Here is a 19,322-nt window from a genome sequence, read left to right as displayed (position 1 = left end):
ACCAAGAAAATAGCTAAAAACCATCCCAGGATCAGTGGGTATATTCCCTAAAGAGTAGAGCCCAATCGGTTCAGTGGTTACTGAGATCTTATGCTTCAGACAGACATCGTACTACTTTGTATTATAGACCAAATGTGGGGTATTAGTCTCAGGGGGTGCATATACCACCCTTCAATGTCCATCCCCTTTGACTGGTAAATTGACATGCGAAGAGCGCAGTTTTTTTTCTCATCCCCAAAATATTTAAGGAAGGTGTAACATTTTTAACTCGACACCCCTTTAGGATGTTGACCCATGTCAAGGGCGGTGAAGACCTAGGGAGGGTTATCCACACAGTTCATCTGAAATTCCCCCCTCTGCAAGCCTCTATCCTAAAATTAACAACACAGACTTTTAGCCGGTTAATGATAATATAGTTCCTTTTTAACTTGTACTTTATTGTTACTGGAATAATCATGCAAAGTTTGAAATGAAAGGGACAATTATAACATAGCTGAATAACAATCAGAGCAATCCGTTACGGACGAACGGACATATATCATATAGTTTTTGGCCGGATTGTAAATATAGAAAGCTTTGTTATAAACAATGAGGACAACATCCATAAAAGCGAAGTAACTCCCCACTCCCGAAATTAGTAAAGTAGATTTGCTACAAATATCTAAAAGTTTGTTAAGAAATATTTATTGAAGGTATCACATGAATATAATTTACATACTTTGGTAATTAATTTCAATTTTAAACAAAAGCAAAATTACATAAATAAAAAAAGTCAACTAAATACACTTTAATGTTTTAAACAAATTGAATTTTCACTTAACGAGATCATAATAATTTGAGATAATTTTCAGTCTTTGGGTAGTTTTCATCTTGTTACAAAAAATGTTTACATTGAAAAAAATATAAAAATCACATATTTTATTTTTAGGGAAAGAAATAAGCCTAAAGATTTTAATTCAAAAATAGGCCAAAATGGTTTTCGGTTAAAATTCCTTTATAAATCTAAATAAAAATAAATATGACACTGGTCGAATAAATTGGAATAAATAAATACGTATTTACAACTAAATATTATTATATAGAGATTTTACTGATTTTGGAAGATTTTCTCTCTGATCAGAATTTTGGTGATTCTGCATCTCCATGTGGCTGAAAATAAAACGAGAATGAGTCAGGGGTGTATATTCTGCATGGGATCCCCGGCTCAGGGGGGGGGGGGGGGAATAAAAAATAAGTGGTTGGAGGGAAAAATAATGTAAAAATTAAGAAAACTGAAAACATTTTTTCCATTTCGCCCCCCTCCTTGGTTAAAAAAAACTAAAAAAATGTGTGGTAGGAGGGATAAAATAAATAAAGTATAGAGTTCTTTAAATATTTTTCTATTTTCCCCCCTACTTTTTAAGAAAAATCTAGGGGGGAAAAAAATAAAAAAATTTGTAGCAGGGGAAAAAAATAAATCTTGTGCAGAATATACACCCCTGGAATGAGTGCTCCTTAAAGTTTTGGTGAATTAATGACAGTTTCTTTCAAAGTACATTATCGAACACTGAATCCTTTCCTTCATTAAAATAAATTGAAAATAGTAGTTTTTGGTTTGTTCATTTTAGGTCAGTTTATAACGGATACTGGTTAGCCCCTCAGGTTTAAGGTGCCGCAGGTATAGGCCCGACAGGGTTAGGACTCCTATCAGGGGTTGAGCATAGGTCGCTGGGTTCTAGTAAAAATATTTGACGTTTATTTAATACGTACAGCAGGACAAAGTAGAGTAGCTATACTGAAAAAATTCTTACCAACACAGGAACTCTGCGCATCCGTACGTCTAGTGTCGCCGTTTCAGCGCAGCTACACTATCAACCAGGTTATTTAGTTCAATATTTATTAAAGATATTACAAGCTTATTTGGTTCTAAAGGATATTTAAGCAGGTTTCTTAAGGGATTAGTTCAAAACCAATTACGATTATCAAAACTGAACCTTCTAAAGATTAAGTTTTAGATTTCTATTTAGAAAAACATCCTGCCATTAGCTAGCTTTTTCAGAAGGAGGGTTGGTTAATGATTGAATAATACAAATTATCAGTGTTGTATCTTTTCCACCATTTTTTTCTTAATTGAGGGATTATAGGGAAGGGATTTGATATATTTTACCAAAATACTTAAGCTCACAAATTGGTTTCTACTGCTTCAACACTAATAACTTATACAATAGTCTATGGCAGCAAAAATTAGGTAAATATTGAAATTTTCCTGTCGACAATGCTCAATGGTAGCAGATTTTCATGGCTTTGTACTTTTCTACCACCGAAATTGGGATGCAGTCTGCTCGTGAAGTCAAAACTTATTAACAGCGTTTTGTTAAAACAAAAGCAAAGACGAATAATACCAGGGATCTAAAGGGATAAGACAATGGCCGATAAAGAGAGGGATAGGTTTCTGGTAAAATCCGTAAAGGTTATGTGTTAAAAAGAAAAAACAGTAGTAGAACGATAAAAATTTATGTTAACTTTTAAAATTTTTTGTCGTCTAGTTATAGTTCTTTTCAACAAGAAATACACATATTTAGTGAATATTATCGTTCTACTATTATTTTTAAGCCTTAAAACACACACCTTTACAGATTCTACCAGAAACCTACCCCTCTCTTTATATGCATCCCCAATGATTATACACAAATTAAATTTCCCCTTCTGTAGGCTACAATTAGTGGTTGAATCGTTGGGACAACCAACTTTACAAACCGATCAGCCAAATAAAAGTCCCCAAAGTTGTTAAGCCAAAACTGAAGAATAACCAAGATAAAATCAGCCAAGCTGCGCAAAATTTCCTTTAGATGCAAACAGGGGCGTCCAAAGGGGGGAGGGGTTACCTCAAATAAAAAAATGCTTGAAAGTCCGTGGTCACACATATCCCATATCTACATTGAACGACTATTATTTTGAAGGGAATAAATTTTGGTAAATATAAACAGATAGTCATAACAGGACTTAAGAGTATCTTCGCTTAAAGATCTTTGATTATAATTAAAGTATATTTCAAATGAAAAAGACTTCAGTAAAGCATTCAACAATAAAGGTAATGCAACCTTTTCAGCAATCCATAATCCTTACATAAAAAGTAACAGAATGTATGTCGGTTGAAAATTTTCGCTTATTTGCCAACCGCTATTGTTCGAAAACTCGTCACAGAAGAAATAACTACGACCCAATTTTTTTTACTTTTCTGTAAAACTGAATTTGAAAAAAGAAAGGCTACCCAGCCCTTTCCCCTAAAGTGACAAGATGAGAACTAATATTTTGATTAAAATTGAACAAATTTTGCCTGGATCTACTGGAGCTGCAGGACTCTGCATCCATTTGTTTCCTTGATTAAATACATTTTATGTGGTAAGGGGGGGGGGGGGGGGAGTTCTGACACATTTGCGTAAACCTGGTGTATAGGCTTTATCTTTGGACTGAGAGGATAGGTTTTAGGGATAAAATAATTCTTATATGATAAATTTCCCCCAGATTTAAGATTTTTTGGATAGGCCTCCAGGTTCCGGAGCTCCAGGCCTCCAGGTGGTCTCTCTACAGGTAAAAATGAAAAAAAAAGAGTTAGATGTCAGCTTATGAGACAAAATATGTATGTTTTTTCTTAAAATATGTGAATAACAATCAAAAAGAAGCATATTTTGTTTTATAAGTTAACCTCTAACTCTTCAAAAAAAAATCTTATTTTTAATTTTTACCTGTACAGAGACCACCTGGAGGCCTGGAGCTCCAGAACCTGGAGGCCTATCCAAAAAAGCTTAAATCTGGGAGAAATTTATCATATAAGAATGATTTTATCCCTAATAACCTATCCTCTCAGTCCAAAGATAAAGCCTATACACCAGGTTTACGCAAATGTGTCAGAACTTCCCCCCCCCTTGATAATCTATACTTGCGACCTATCTTTATATTTTCTTCATAAAAACAACAATTTTTGTAAACCTAACACTAGGGTTAGGCCGGATACTTTTTTGGCCGGATACCGGATATCCGGCTGATTTCTAAACCCGGATATCTGGTTCCGGCCGGATATCTGGCTAACGTTCGATATCCGGCAAATTACCGGATATCCGGCGTCAAAAATCAGCAGGATATCATGTAACCGGATAGTTTTAATATCCGGAACCCGACCAGATATTGAAAATGACCGGATATCCGGCCCAACCCTACCTAACACATTTTAATATTATTAAGCCTCTGCCTAGAATATAAACACAAAAAATGCTTAGCATCTCTTCTGGAATGTGCTTAGAATCACTTGCTATCGTTCATGAACAGTCCCCTTTTAACCAATAGCTTGATCTAAAAATACAAGTGCACAAATATCAAAGATTTGGTGCAGTAGCCGCCCTTTCCGTTAAAGCTAGAGCCTGAACGGAGCCGCTAAAGCAATGTCTGATCCACATTTCTGACAACGATGCAAAAATTTATTACAAGGCTTTTTTTCACTGGAGCCATGGTTGGAGAACCCGCCCAAAAAACATTTGTTACAACAAATTGGTGGTAAAAAATTGCTACCTGACAAAGCTTTGTTCCGCCATGACAGTGAGCAGCTCATCAAAATGTTCTTGCTCCATATTCCTTGGAGAAAAAAAACATTAACTTTCTTTAAACTAGAGTATTATATAAAAGTAACAGGATGTCTATGTGCATACCGAAGAATCTCACAAACCGCTGAACCAAAATGCTTCTTCTTTACAATTAAGGGATAAGATAAGACCAGACAATGGCCGATAAAATGAAAACACACAAAATTACACCATCTGTAGTTTAGAATTACTGGTTGAAACGTTTGGACATACAACCTGATAAACCAACAAATCAAAATTCAATTAAAGTTCCCAAAATGATAAACCAACGAAGAAAATATTTTTTTTAAGACTATGGGGTCTAGTGTATTAAACAGCCCATGGTTCCCTTTTTTTCTGGTCATAAATAACTTATTCAAAAAGTAAATGAATTTCTTACTTAGCGAGAATAGATAGAAGCTCATATTGTCCATAGCTGCCAAACTGATGAACCCTGGTCAGAACTTGGGCCCGCACATTTCCTGCTCTGTAGTATCTAAAAAATAATATAAAAATAAAAAAACTAGACAAGAGTTTTTACATTTTCGAAACCTAAGAATTTTTTGTTATTCAATGATTCATACAATATGGCGTTGCTACTTTAGCTAGTTTAGGTTCCGACAATCAATCCAAGTAATTTTGCGTTGTTTTTTATTTTTATCTTATATTTTCTTGGAGTTTATGTCAGGTGGTATACCATGGTATGGCTGTATGAAACTAACGGCTACGCCCGTAGAGGCACAAAAAATGCTACAGACATACAGATGATAGACATCCTGTTACTTTTTTAACTAAAAATATATCACCTCAGCATCAAGTATCTGAGGATGGGGGTAATCAACAAAAACAGGTTCCAAAGAATCTAAATAAAATTTCGCAGGGTTTGTAAAAATAATCAAACAGGTCATTTTTCCGCTAAATAATTAAAGATTTTTATTGCAATTTCAGGTTCATATATATAATGCGTTTCATTTTTTTCTCCTTTTAGCTTCCTTATTCTTAATTATATAAGCAAAAGTGGGGAGACATTAGTGCCCCTTTTTGACAAAGAAAACAAACCTATTAGTATTAATTGAGTTACCATACTTAGCTCCAAACACTCAGTCCTTCCTAATTGTACAAATATAAAGCAACTCTTTTTTAGCTGTTGATTTATTAAGAAGTGGCACTTACTGTCTATGCTTAAGGACATTTAAATTATCTTTTGCAAGACAGTAATTGATAAGTAGCTATGCTACTGTGCATAATACTTACATTGAGAATAGCAAAGGCAATGAAGGTCATATGAAGAATCCAAGAAACGACGAACAGCTTCTGGTTCAGAATATTCATGTTCATTGTACATTGACCTAGATTTGATGGATGAAAGATTTTTTAAGATGGAAATGCTGTTTCGATAAATAATTAAGTATTTATCAAAATTAAGAAATTGACATACCTACTGCAGTTTTACGTGGTTGTCATTTTGGTTTAATATTAAATATCTGTAAGGTTTCGTGATTTTGTATAAAAAATTCTTCAATTTCTGACAAATCAATGTGTTCTATAAATTAATTTGTTCATCCTTGCACAGTGCGTTAGAAGGTGCTTTGACTTTTGTGTCAGAACCTAAATTGGGACATAGTGCATTTCATTACCCTAGGTTAGGTAACTTCATTTCACTTTTCAATAAAATCTAAAATGCAGCCGATTTTGAGAAGGTTAGATTTGAAAATTTCAAGTTTAATTTTCACCCACTAGGAGTTACCGCATAATCATGACAAGAAAAGCAAAGATTATTTATTTAAAAGGAAGGAGGCGGATGTGCCACTTTCTGAAACCAAAAGTAACTTGAAATTTTCAAATCTAATTTTCTCAAAAACGGCTGCATTTTAGATTTTATTGAGAAGTGAAATGAAGTTACCTAACCTAGGGTTATGAAATGCACTTAGGTTCTGACACAAAAGTCAAAGCACCTTCATACGCACTGTGCCTTGATTTTTATGCGTTTCGCTACTTAGGAATGTTGTTTTCCTTGTAAGATGTTACAGTAATGGATATATAAGTGGATATTGGATAAAAGATTCTTACAAACCCGCATAAAATGTTTCTCCCAGCTGGCTAATACCACTCAACCCCCTCAAGACTTTGTCCCATCCCATCCCAGTCTCATTGACATCGAAGAATGTATTGACCAATATATGAAGACTATATTAGCAACTAAAATTCCACCGTCACAATATCCACGTGCTCTATATCCAATGTTAAAATAATCTTACCAGCATACATGATGCATTAGTGACACCCAACTTTTGTCTTCCTTATGAAGGCCCGAAGGGCCAACCCCCAAAAAGGAAGAGAGGGGCCACCTAGCGCAACTGAGGAGCTGAACAGTACTAGATTTATGCTTACCTGATTCCACGTTGACACTACCACTGGTACTAATGTAGGGCATCTCACAACTAACAACCATTGGAAACATCTCCTAAACAAATATTTTTCATGAAAAGGGATAATTGCACGAAGTGCATTCAACGAGTTAGTGGGTACTTGTGGATGTGCACCTTTAAATGTTTTTTTTTGTAGAATATGATTTATATATGTTAATATACATATATAGGTTAGTCAAGTCATGAAGATATTTAAAATAAAAATGAACTTTTATCAAGAATTTTTGAGTTACGTCCAAAAAGTTTAATTTGTTCAGGTTAACGTCATGATTTCAGCCTTTGTAGTTCTAAAACTACGTGTTAGAAAATTTAAATTCTTTCAAATAAATGCCATATAAATTTAGTATTGACCATTTAATAGGGGGGGGGGGGGAAATGTGGTTCACTAAATTCAAGTTTAAATGCATTTCGTGCACCTATCCCTTTAATGATTACTGAACGTATATATATGTTTTTTTTTTAAATCGGACCATAAACACTGAAGATATGGAGAAAAATATAAAAATAGCCTAAAACCTGCTAAAAGGCAGTCTGGCCGTCATGGTTGTTTTCTTTAAATGACTGGAAATTTAATTTTGATATCTATAACTGAAAAAATTTCGTAAATCGGACCATAAACACTGAAGATATGGAGAAAAATGTGAAAAATATAAAAATAGCCCAAAACCTGCTAAAAAGGCAGTCTGGCCGTCATGGTTGCTTTCTTTAAACGACGGAAAAGGAGGATGTGCTTAAGGACCATTTGGGCAGGGGGGGGGGGGGTTTACTCGAGAACCCTTAGAGCTAGAGGGAGCTAATTTTGGATTTAAGCTTCTATGGGGCCAAAGTTACTTTTAAAATTATCGTCGACCCCCCACCCCCCCCCCCAAATTTTTTTTTTTTTTTTTTTTTTTTTGGGGGGGGGGGGGGGTAAAATTTTTTTTTATTGCATTTCTCGCCGAATTTGGCAATTTGGAATCATTTGAGACCATGTTATTTTTCTTCAAATTCTCGTTTTTTGGGGGGGGTGGAGGATCGACGATAATTTTAAAAGTAACTTTGGCCCCATAGAAGCTTAAATCCAAAATTAGCTCCCTCTAGCTCTAAGGGTTCTCGAGTAAACCCCCCCCCCCCCCCCCTGCCCAAATGGTATGCCTAATGTTTTAGTCACCATTTCTAAAAAAAAGAAAGATTAAAAGCAAATATCTATAAAGTGTACTAACCTCTAAAATAATTCTGTATTCCCACCAGAAGTTCTTAATTGTGTAGAAATCTAAAATATTAACAAGGATGATATCATGCACGTTCAGTATAGCAAAGGTTTATGTACAATGTAAATAGGACAACGTATGTAGTGTCAGTCCTTCCCTCTGTTGGTAACACTGCTCTCTGGTCGGTTCTCACTCATTTACGATATACTTCTCCCTAATAGGTTCTCTACGGGTAATCATCAAACCAAGGCACTTAAATATGTCGTTATGTTCTGTTTTGAGCGAATCTTTGAACTCTAAATCTTTTGAATCATACTTCGTAAAATATTAAGCCAAACTACTTCTTAAAAATCAATTTATATCGACAAGAAGTTTCAGCCTTCTATCTATAAAAAAAAGACTTAAAAAAAATCACGTTTCCCCAAGTTCGTAGAAAAATATAGAAATAGCCAAAAATCTGCTAAAAGCAGTCCGATCGCCATGGATTTTTATATTCAATTGAATTATTATGCTTAATAATAGTGGAAATGTTGATACAGGGTTGTATATTCTGCATGGATCCCCGGCTCAGGGGGGGGGGGGGGGGGGGGGGAAATAAAAAATAAGTGGTTGGAGGGAAAAAAAATGTAAAAATTAAGAAAACTGAAAACATTTTTTCCATTTCGCCCCCCTCCTTGGTTAAAAAAAACTAAAAAAATGTGTGGTAGGAGGGATAAAATAAATAAAATATAGAGTTCTTTAAATATTTTTCTATTTCCCCCCCTTCTTTTTAAGAAAAATCTAGGGGGGAAAAAAATAAAAAATTTTGTAGCAGGGGAAAAAAAATAAATCTTGTGCAGAATATACACCCCTGTGTTGATAAGAAGCTTTTTTATTAAATCGGAGAGTAGCTTCGGCTCTAAAAAACAACAATCTACTTTTCACCACCCCCCTAAAAAAAACTAAAACTTACTGCATCCCAAACCAAAATATTGTCCATCGAAGACGATATCCAACAAGTACATCTAAAATTAGAAATAAGAATATTAGGAACAAGGATGACAAAATCCATAAGTAACAAAGCACAAAATATTAAATTGACAAACGGACATAGTGAATTACAGAACAGATATTTAATTTTTAAACCTTTGAAAAGAAACAGAGAATAAACAAAATCTAAAATAAAATAAGCAAGAAACCTTCCAAAAAAGGGGTTTGTCTTTTGAACTACACGCGCATGTCAAAATTTCAGATGTCTATTGTCAATTTCATACCTGAACAACTGACTGAAACAATGCCAGGAAGTTGACACCAAACAATAGTTTTGCCAGTTTGCCAAAGTAGAGTGGCTTTTCTGTCAGGAACTTAGCCAAATCTGGGAATAAAAAGATGCAGGAAAAGGCAAATAATATGTAGAAAAGCCTATCGAAATTTTTAGAAATAAATATCTTAATAAAACTTTTTAAATTGTAGTTGTACAAATAAAGTTCAAGAACAAATATTAGGTTTTTAAAAAAAGAAGAACAAAGATAATATATATGCGACAAATAATAAAAAGCACAATAAGTATTTAACTTTTGAAGCATAACAGACAGACATACTGAATAAAATTGCAATATCACCTTCCACTTGATCTTGGATGGGAGTAGTAGTCAGAGGATCGTCACTAATCTAGAAAAAAAATTATCCTTACAAAAAAAAATCAGTATTAAAGTTTTTTTTATGTCTGAGCTTCAAAGGACAGGTCTGATGATTTTGGGTGGGCATGCTATGCAGTGGTTTTAGGCAGGGTGGGGAAAAACCCAGGGTTTTTTTTTAAAAAGCCAAGCCCAACCCAACCCAAAAACCTTTAAAAACCCAGGGTTTTAAGGGTTTTTATGGGGGGTTTTATTGGGTTTAAAAAAAAAACCTAGGTGGTTTTTTTTGGGTGGGTTTTTTGTATGCCCACCCTGGTTTTAGGCTATTTCTTTACTTTACTCTAGTAACCTAGAAGATAGTTTTTTTTTTTTGGGGGGGGGGGATAGTCCCATTAGGATAGAATCTCTCATAAAAGCTTTTCATCTATCGCCAGTATTATTAACTTTTTTCGCTGCAATGAACATTAACAAGGATCTTTTTTTCTTCAATAATTTGAAAGGAATACCTTTGCCAGAAGTTTGTTGATCTTGGTTCCAACATTGTGCTTCCACATTCTGTAGGGTAGATAAAAAGCAATGCCCTTGAAAATATTTCCAAAAGTTAAAGGTTTACGTTTAATCATTAAATGTTCAATTTAATTCTTGTAATGTATAAGTATGAGCTAAAAGTAAACACCCAATTGATCTTAATTAACTAAGTATTTTAGTATATATTGCTAAAAAATGTCAAATGCTTTGTTAAAATCGAAGCTGAACTAAACCTTAAGCTAACTACATTCTTTTGCTAAAGGCGTTTTATTCAAAACATTAACAAGGTTTAAAACTAGCCTTATAAATAGCTGAAAAGAGCTCAAAAACATTTTACGATCTGACAAATTTAGTTTAGTAACTTTACTGTGAAGCAGTAAAATAATTTAAATTTCCCTACCTGAAGAAAAAATATGAAAGGAATCCATTGGTAGTAGGTGTGGGAGATATAACTGAAAAGTTTTATTTTAATGCAATTTTATGTAATGCTTTAATTAAGTTCGCTTTAGAAACGGTCCATCTGTATTATATCTAAACATACCAGTCAGTAAGTTTGTTTTTTCTCTTTAAAAACAAAAGACATGCAAATTGAGTGATTTTCATATATAAATTCAGATTATGATATTCTAAAGATTAAAATTAGTTTTGAGCCACACTGAAAAATCAATTATCGTATCGTATTATAGACATTGAATTTTCTACGAAACATAAAATACTAGTTTTATTAGTCCGGGCCTTCAAACCAACTCGGGGCAAACAAAATTAAAATCACTTTATTTTACTATCTGTGGAAAGCAGTCTATAATACGATGCGATTAATAACCAAACCTATATTCTTGATCATTAACATGAGCAGTAATTCCAATATGAGCCTCGTGGTTGTAGATCTTCTCATATCTGTCTTTCTTCTGATAAATAATACAAAAAATTAATGAGGTCCAAGCTTTATATTATGGAGAGGTTTCAGACAGGGATCTTAAGGGATAAGATGATGGACGACAAATTTAAGTACATCCCCAATGATAAAAAATTTTTACACCTTCAGTAGATTTTTCGTTGAAACGTTTGGAAAATACAAAGTTATAAACCTTCCTAGGACCCATGAGAAGCAACACTGTAAAGGAGAACCATATCGGTTCAGCGGTTAGCGAGATCCTTCGGTACACACCGACATCCTTTTACTTCATTATAATGATAGGGGAAACCGCCAAATACTTTCCATTTGTGTGCTAGTTCCATTCATGAAGCAGTAGGCTGTGAACAGGTTCGGCTTAATAGCTCCATGAGACGCTTGACACTAAAAATAAACAAAAATAAATACATCCATCGACAAAGAAGATTTAAGAAGAAACCAGAGGTGGATTCTTAAAAAAAAAATTGCCCCACTAAGGGACAAGACATTGGCAGATAAATTAATGTACATCCCCTATGATAATACACAAAAATACCCCTTCTGTAGATAAAAATTATTGGTTAAAACGTTTAAACACTAAACTTAATTAACCAACCAATCAAAATTCACTTAAGCCAAAGTTGTCAAGCCAACGAATGAGATGACGTTATTATAAAGCTTTGGGGTCTAGTATAATTATCAGATAATTGTCCCCTCTCTTTCTCTGAGAAGAAACTGTATGATCCTTAAAATTAGGATGGAATCAAATCATTCATTATGTTGAGCTGATACTAAAAGATTTCAAAAAGGGGTAGTTTTACGAAATGCATTTGAACTTAATTTAGTGAACCGCTTATTTTATCCTGGTTAAATGGTTAAACTACATTTATATGGCATACATTTGAAAGAATTTCAGTTTTCTACCACGTAGTTTTTAAAATATCAAGACTTGAAAACCGTCTTTTTAAATTGCATAAATCACAAAAAGACAATTTTCAAGTCTTGATATTTTAAAAACTACGTGGTAGAAGATTAAATTTATTTCAAATATATGCAATATAAATGTAGTTTAACCCATTAACTAGGAAAAAATATGCGGTTCACTAAATTAAGTTCAAGTGCATTTCGTGGAACTACCCCTTTGCAAGAGAAAATATTAACACGAGAATTTTACGTTTTGGTATGAAACGACACTTAAAATTGCTAGGAATAATTGCTATGAAGCAAGTACTTACGGTTATTGGTTCTCCGAAGAATTGTTTAGCCGTGGATAGGATTGAAAACATCACTAACATCACACCCAACAATCTTAACAGAACAAGGATGACAACATCCATAAAGGCGAAAAACGGTAGAACAAACGAATATTAACACTTGTAGAGTGTCATAACTGAATAGTCATAGTATAAATATAATGAATAACAGTCGAAACAAACTAGTAAGTATATTTGTGAAAAACTGATTAAATACAGGATAATGTTTAAGGACATACTTACATGTTTAATATTTTAGATATGCTTTACTTATAACATTGTACTTTGATGTCCTATGAATCAGTATTCCAAAAATCATATCAATCGGATTATTTTATCACAAAAATTTGTTGTTAAAAAAGGTAAACATGAACTTGTTTATAAGGGACGTACGGACATTCTGGTAACGATTATAGAGTTGCAAAGCTTTTAAATCGTACCTAAATACTTCAGAAATCACCATGCAAAGTTTGAAATTTATAGCACAAGTCTAACATGCCTAAATTAACGAAAAGAGCTATCCGTTGCAGACGGACGGACGGATTGACCGACCGGCCCTAATTATAGTATGAATATAACAGCATGGCAACTTGTAATTTTTAAAACAAATCGATGCATTTTGGTAGGCACTTAATATCTTTTCTCGTATTCATTCGAATCCGGTGGAAAGGAACCGGTTCTTATCCATAAGAAAAAACTATGTCTAGCATCGAATTATATCCAGCTTTCTACGAATATAAAAATGTACAATCATGAGATTAAAACCAGTTTTTTAGCCCGTGCCTTCGGAACCTCGGGGCTAAAAAAAACTGGTTTTAATCTTATAATTGTACATTCTATATCCGCGGAAAGCTGTTTATAATACGATGCGAGAAATAACTATTTATTTACCATCCAAAAATGTAAAGTAAGAGCTCACTAACTAATGAACCAATTAACTTATTAAGACTTCAATTTTGCCGAATTTTCACATAGCCCTATGGATACTTTTTGCTATCTTATTTTTAAATCGAAAGCCTTTGGTTGGTTTATGGCTATTTTTGCCCCCTCCCTCAAAAAAAACCGCCTCTAAATAATAGGCTCCTAAAAGAGTAAAACTTAGGATAAAACAAATAAATACCAATTTATACAAATGTATTAGTAAAATCATTTAGGAGGTCTCGGTGAACATATATTCAGAGAGACGTACAGACAAACATTCAACTACTTGCTTGCAAGCCAAATACCTTGAAAAAACAAGCAGACCATTTTTGACATCCCTGCTATTTTTATTTCTAAACAGGAGAAGATTTTTGACCGCGCCAAAAAGGGCCAACAACGTCATTTTTCACCTGAAATTTTTTTTTCAAGGAAAATTCTTTATTTCTAGTACACAGTGGGGTCAACAATGAACGAAATTAAGGTTTTTCAAGTCAAAAATTAAGATTTTACTTTGTTTTAGCTACGTATTCAGAAGTGCTCATAATCGAAAAAAAATGTAGAACTTCAATGATGCATAGAACAAAAGAGAAGTCAAATAACCTATAATATAAAACAGAAAGATTTTTTTGTCTGTATCTCGCTAATTAACCGATATAAAATATGAAGTTAATACCAGATATGCTTCGCTTGTCATTTGATGCATATCGTCTTAAGAATTAATAATCAAATAAAATTTGGAGAAAAAATTTATAAAAAAAAATTATTGCTAAACAATAAAAAGTATATAAACCACTGACTAATATTTTAAAATGATTTACGAGTTGCTGCGCCTGCTACATTGTTCCTAATTGTTACAGGAATCATCATGCCCAATTTGAAAAAGGACAATTCTAACAGATTTAAAATAAATATGTCCATAGACGGACGGTCCATTCCAGTAAAGTGACCCATCGGTCTTACAAACATCACGCACGAGTGAACGACAAGTGACCCGTAGCGTGTCCGTCCAATTCATAGAAAAACAGGGGTGTCAAAATTTACAATCTTGATTTCCCCATATTTAATTATTTTAATTTTATCATTTAAAAGAAAGCATTTTGAAGTTTTTTACTTTTTGTAAATATGTTTTGATACAATAAAGTATTACATATGGGGAAATATTCTTATTAGCACGGCGTCCCTGAAAGATGTACTTTGGAATAAGGAAATGGGAATAATACCCCGTTTTCATAAAATAAATTGACATCGGTTAGCAGCTTAGACATAAGTTAAGAGTGCTGTTAAGTGTTTCATAGACCAAACTGAAGTAAATTTAACTGATCATGATAACCGATGTGTGACGTCATAACATAAGTTAAAGCTAAACCAATGTTCACATCAGTTAAGACTTAACCGAAGGTGATAAAAACAGCTTAACCAAAGCCAGCTGTCGAAATTCGTACGTGGCATTTGTACTTCAGAAGAAAAAAATAAAAACAAATAATAAATGGGGTGGCATTAATTTTGTAAATTAGCAAACAGCTACGATGATTTTGTAGATTTAAAAATAATTTTTTTTTAAGGAAGAAAATTTTTTTTTCTCACATTACAAACCATACCATAACAAAGCTATCCAATAAATATAATTAATTCTAAACATTAAAAATTACTTATTACAAGACTGCGGTCGCGCCCAGCCCCCTGCCCCCACCCAAAAAAATAAATTTTGAAAAATTCAGCATTTGCCTATTTTGAAGATCTTAATTGACAAGGGATTTTAAAAAAAAATTTCTCATACTAATATTATATGTATTTAACCTAAATTAAAAATTTCTTCTTTGTACTTTTTCTTCATTTTCTATACTCTTTGCATCTTTTCATTACTTATACCATTAATTAAATAAACACCAAGACGTATTAGGTCTTTTTTATAAGACGACATTTGTCACAAATAGGCCTTTTATGCTAATTTAAATGAATTTTAGTACGGCAACCCTGCCTTTCATCGGTTAACTGCGACAGCTTAAAACCTATGTTAAAAATGACGCATTTTCCACATCAGTTTATTTATGAAACCATTATAAAACTTTTGCGTACTTTATGATTGGTAACTGAACTGAGTACAGTAACCTAACCACACTTATTTTAGATCAGTTAGCTGCTTGTTTAAGAAAACGGGCTAATGAGAAGAGAATAAATTCTGATGAAATATCCAATAATCCTTATACTAAAGTAACAGGATGTTTGTTTGTCTGTGTGTCTGTACCGAAGGATCTCGCTAACTGCTGAACCGATCAGGTTCTCCTTAACAGAGTAGCTTCTTATAGGTCCCGGGAAGGTTTATAACTATTTTCTTGGGGGGTGGGACACCCCCAACCCCCCCCCCAAAAAATGAAAAATCCCCCCCAAAAATTTTTTGAAATTTTTTTTAACTAAAATGAATAATGAGTTGGGGGGGGGGGGATTTTTTTTCGCCCCCCCGCAAAATTTTTTTTTTACTTTTTCTTTTAAAATCTAAAATTAGAAATTGGGTTATTAAATTCGACTCTCTCCTCCTCAAGTGCCCCTAGGGGCCTCTAGGAGCGTAGCCGCTAGTATAAACATAAAGAAGTATAGTATTTTTCTGAAGCTTAATATCTCAAAAACTGCTGGACCAAATATATACAAATATATAAACTAGTAAGCTTTTCTTTGACTGTAGCGAAGGATCTCGCTAACCCATGAAACGATATGGTACTTTACAGAGAAGTTTCTTATAGGTCCTGAGTTAGTTTTAGGCTATTTTTTAAAGATAAGTCTTGGTTTGGATTTAGGCTATTTTTTTGCATTTTAATAACCCTTCGAATAACGAGCCTCTCAAGATTAGGGTTGTGCCGTATATATACGGCCATTTTCAATATCTGGCCGGATACCTGATATTGAAACTATATCCGGCTGGATATCCAGCAATATAATTTTTATATTTTACAACCAGAGTCCCTTCTTTTTAAAATTCTAAATGGCTGTTTTTCTTATTTTTAAAGCTAGAAGAACAATTCTCTTCAGATGATGGGTTGTAAATTTTATATTAGAAATCTCAAAGCATAAATTTTGGCAACCGCAGCTGTACTTGCCAGCTGCCAGCCGCTTTAATCTTTAAAAGGAAGACACCAAGGACGTCCAAAAGGGGATGGGAAGAAAGGGGTGATTACCCCCCCCCCCAAAAAAAAAAAAAGCTTGGACGTCCTTGTCTCTATGATGTAAAGATTACTTCACCCCCCAAAAAAATTAATTTTTAATTTTTTACAACCCCCCCCCCTCCCCAAATAAAAAAGCTTGGGCGTCATTGAAAGATACCACCCTTAATTAGTGAAAATATCCTTGGATTAGAACCGGTTATAAGCCATACTGAAAGTCATGTAACGTATAGTAGTTTAGAAACTTTCTACGAATAAAAAAATTAACAAGGATGACAACATCCATAGCGAAGTTCATGGATTTAAGAATAAGGAAAAAGATATTCAAAAAAATATTTTGTTAAGTCAAGAATATAGATTTATAGGAGACAAAATCACAAAACCTACTGACACATTTTTATTATATTATAATATTCATATTTTGTATGATGACTGAAAGACTGACGGTAAAAAAATTACATATTTAAATCTAAGATAAAAAGAAAATTTAATTTTGATTTTCTTATAAACAAAATTATTGAAAAGCTGACCAAAAACACCATGAAGATATGAAGAAATATGTGCAATAAATAAAAAAAGTAACTTCTCCTTTCATATATAAAGATACAAAAATCCATTAAAATTACTGACTAACGGACGGACGGATAGACATATTGAATTACAGAGTAGCTTCGCCCCTAAAAATCATAATATTAATTTTGTTAGTTTTTCTTAACCAGCCATTAGAGCAAAAAAAACACAAAATGTAAAACTTTAAAATAAAATTTTTTAAATAACTATCAATGACCTAACAGTTTTATTTTAAAAAGTCAAGCGTTATAATTAGAGCCTGTCTGTCTTTCCATCCATAAGTAACGGTTAGCTCTTTTCGTTAATGTATGATGTTGTCCTATAAATTTCAAACTTTGGATGATGATTCCTCTAACAGTTAGGTACGATTTAGAATGCAATTGTTACCAGAAAGTCCAAACGTTCATTTAAAACATGCTGTTTTTTTTAACTTTTTTGATGACAATCTTTTTGTATGTTATAATTATACGATTTATCTGATTTTTGGAACTTTGATTCCTACGACAACAATGTAAAATATTTTAAGAAAAGCATGTCTGTTATCCAGCCTGAAAGATGTAAATATGTCCTTAACTGGAATCCTGTATTTAAGCAATTTTGCAGCAAATTTATATTTTTAAATAAAATAATTTTCTTCTTATTAGTTACGATATTTTACAAATGTTCATGTTCGTTTGTTCTACCATATGATATCAGACCTTTGCTTTCATTGATGTTATTATTATTATTTGTTATTTTTGGTATATCTAAGGGGCAATATTTCGTAGTACAATGTGTTACCATGACAAATATATTTAAAGTCATTGGCGGCCACACCCCTATTGACTACAAGGGGCAATTGAGTGAAGGAGACAGAAGCACAGACAGACAAACATCCTGTTACTTGTATATTTGGATTTAAAGATGTTTGCAAGAAAAGACGAAAAATTTTAATAAATAGATCTTTTGCTAAGGAAACGTAAAAAAAGCGTAGCAGCTCTACAAAATAAAAAAAGTCCGTACTTTTTCCGTATAAAACATCCGAGTGGAAATGTGATTTTCTATGCTGCTATTCAAGAATAATAATTTTATTTGTGAAGATTCCATTTACCAATCAGAGTCAATTGCATATTTTTTTTGTTCTGTTGTTCTGCCAGTGCCAATTACATATTTGTTTGTTCTGAATTGATCTGTCAGTTATGGTAAAGAAATAAAAATATTAACACATTTTTGAACGGATTTCATTTGTGATTTTCACATATATAAAAATAACAGGATGTCAGTGTTTCTGTATGTCTGTATGTACTGAAGGATCTTGCTAACCGATTGACCAATATGTTTTTCCTTTGCAGTAAATTAGCTTCACATAGGTCTCCGAAAAAAAGTTTCCTTTTTAAAAGCGAAGCTTTTCTATAATTAGGGTTGAGCAAAGAAATCGCCTATGGTCAGTAAGAATTCATTGTTTTCAAGATCCTACCACTCCCACAAATAAAATAACCGACGAGCATGTTTACAACAAAATCATTGAGCCCTCCCTTCGCCAAGCCATTAGATCAGGCTTGATTCAAAACTTTGATACAAGCTTTGATTATAATGTAGAATACTCTCACCCCCTACCAAAAAACCGAGGCCCCCCACAATTCATTTATCGGTTTTTTTCACGCAGAGTTCTTTATGCTTTTATGACTCATAAAAAAAGCGTAATTGATGCCCATATCAAAGGCTGCTATAACAACAGAAGACTTGCCCCCGGTGCCACCCCCTACAACAAAGCATTAAAACTGAAGGCAAGCCATGACTTGTCTGGGTTAAACAGACAGACCATGACTTACCTCTATGAGTCTGGATTAGTAGATGCCTGCAAAATCCAGGGCTTGGGAGTCTCATTTTAGCCAAAAGGGGAAACCAAATGGTATAGAGTCCAAAATCCATATGGCTCTGATCTGTACAACATGGTCCAACTACCTCCCCCCCTCCATGAGATTGTCCCTGACGCCCTTGCCCATCAATCTGATCTTTTCCGTTTAGCATTTGAAATGGATAAAGAAGCTAAAACTGACCTAAAGAAATTTTTCAGTGATGTTCAGCTTGACCTCCAACAGCTACGGACAGCTGCCAAACTCACCACCAGCAGCAGAATGCAGCCTGAACCTGAACCTCAGAAAAATGCTGACAGTCAGTCTCCTGCCCAAAT

General features: G+C 33.6%; 1 protein-coding gene across 6 annotated transcripts; it reads right to left on the bottom strand.

Moving 5' to 3' along the window:
- Positions 1–668: 668 nt before the first annotated feature.
- On the bottom strand, positions 669–13,867 carry LOC145335027 (innexin inx2-like). 6 transcript variants are annotated; one of them, XM_080180706.1, is made up of 19 exons: positions 13,730–13,867; positions 12,486–12,558; positions 11,579–11,655; positions 11,187–11,267; positions 10,759–10,810; positions 10,337–10,411; positions 9,816–9,864; positions 9,468–9,568; positions 9,167–9,218; positions 8,227–8,276; positions 6,987–7,059; positions 5,850–5,944; positions 5,402–5,457; positions 4,996–5,091; positions 4,546–4,608; positions 3,317–3,358; positions 2,248–2,335; positions 1,791–1,849; positions 669–1,149 (listed from the first exon to the last, which is right to left on the bottom strand). In XM_080180706.1, exons 1-18 carry the CDS (start codon positions 13,825–13,827, stop codon positions 1,820–1,822), a joined length of 1,251 nt encoding a protein of 416 aa, XP_080036832.1. In that variant the 5' UTR covers positions 13,828–13,867; the 3' UTR covers positions 669–1,149; positions 1,791–1,819. The 6 variants fall into 6 exon arrangements, with proteins under 6 accessions (XP_080036832.1, XP_080036830.1, XP_080036833.1 ...); XM_080180704.1 differs by having other exon boundaries at positions 1,791–1,844; XM_080180707.1 differs by having other exon boundaries at positions 2,248–2,317.
- Between the last annotated feature and the right edge of the window lie 5,455 nt (positions 13,868–19,322).

This window comes from Acartia tonsa, chromosome 13 (genome assembly GCF_053477335.1).
Source record: "Acartia tonsa isolate MP-2025a chromosome 13, ASM5347733v1, whole genome shotgun sequence".
NCBI classification, from domain to species: domain Eukaryota; kingdom Metazoa; phylum Arthropoda; class Copepoda; order Calanoida; family Acartiidae; genus Acartia; species Acartia tonsa.
This window is presented reverse-complemented; position numbering and strand designations above follow the sequence as displayed.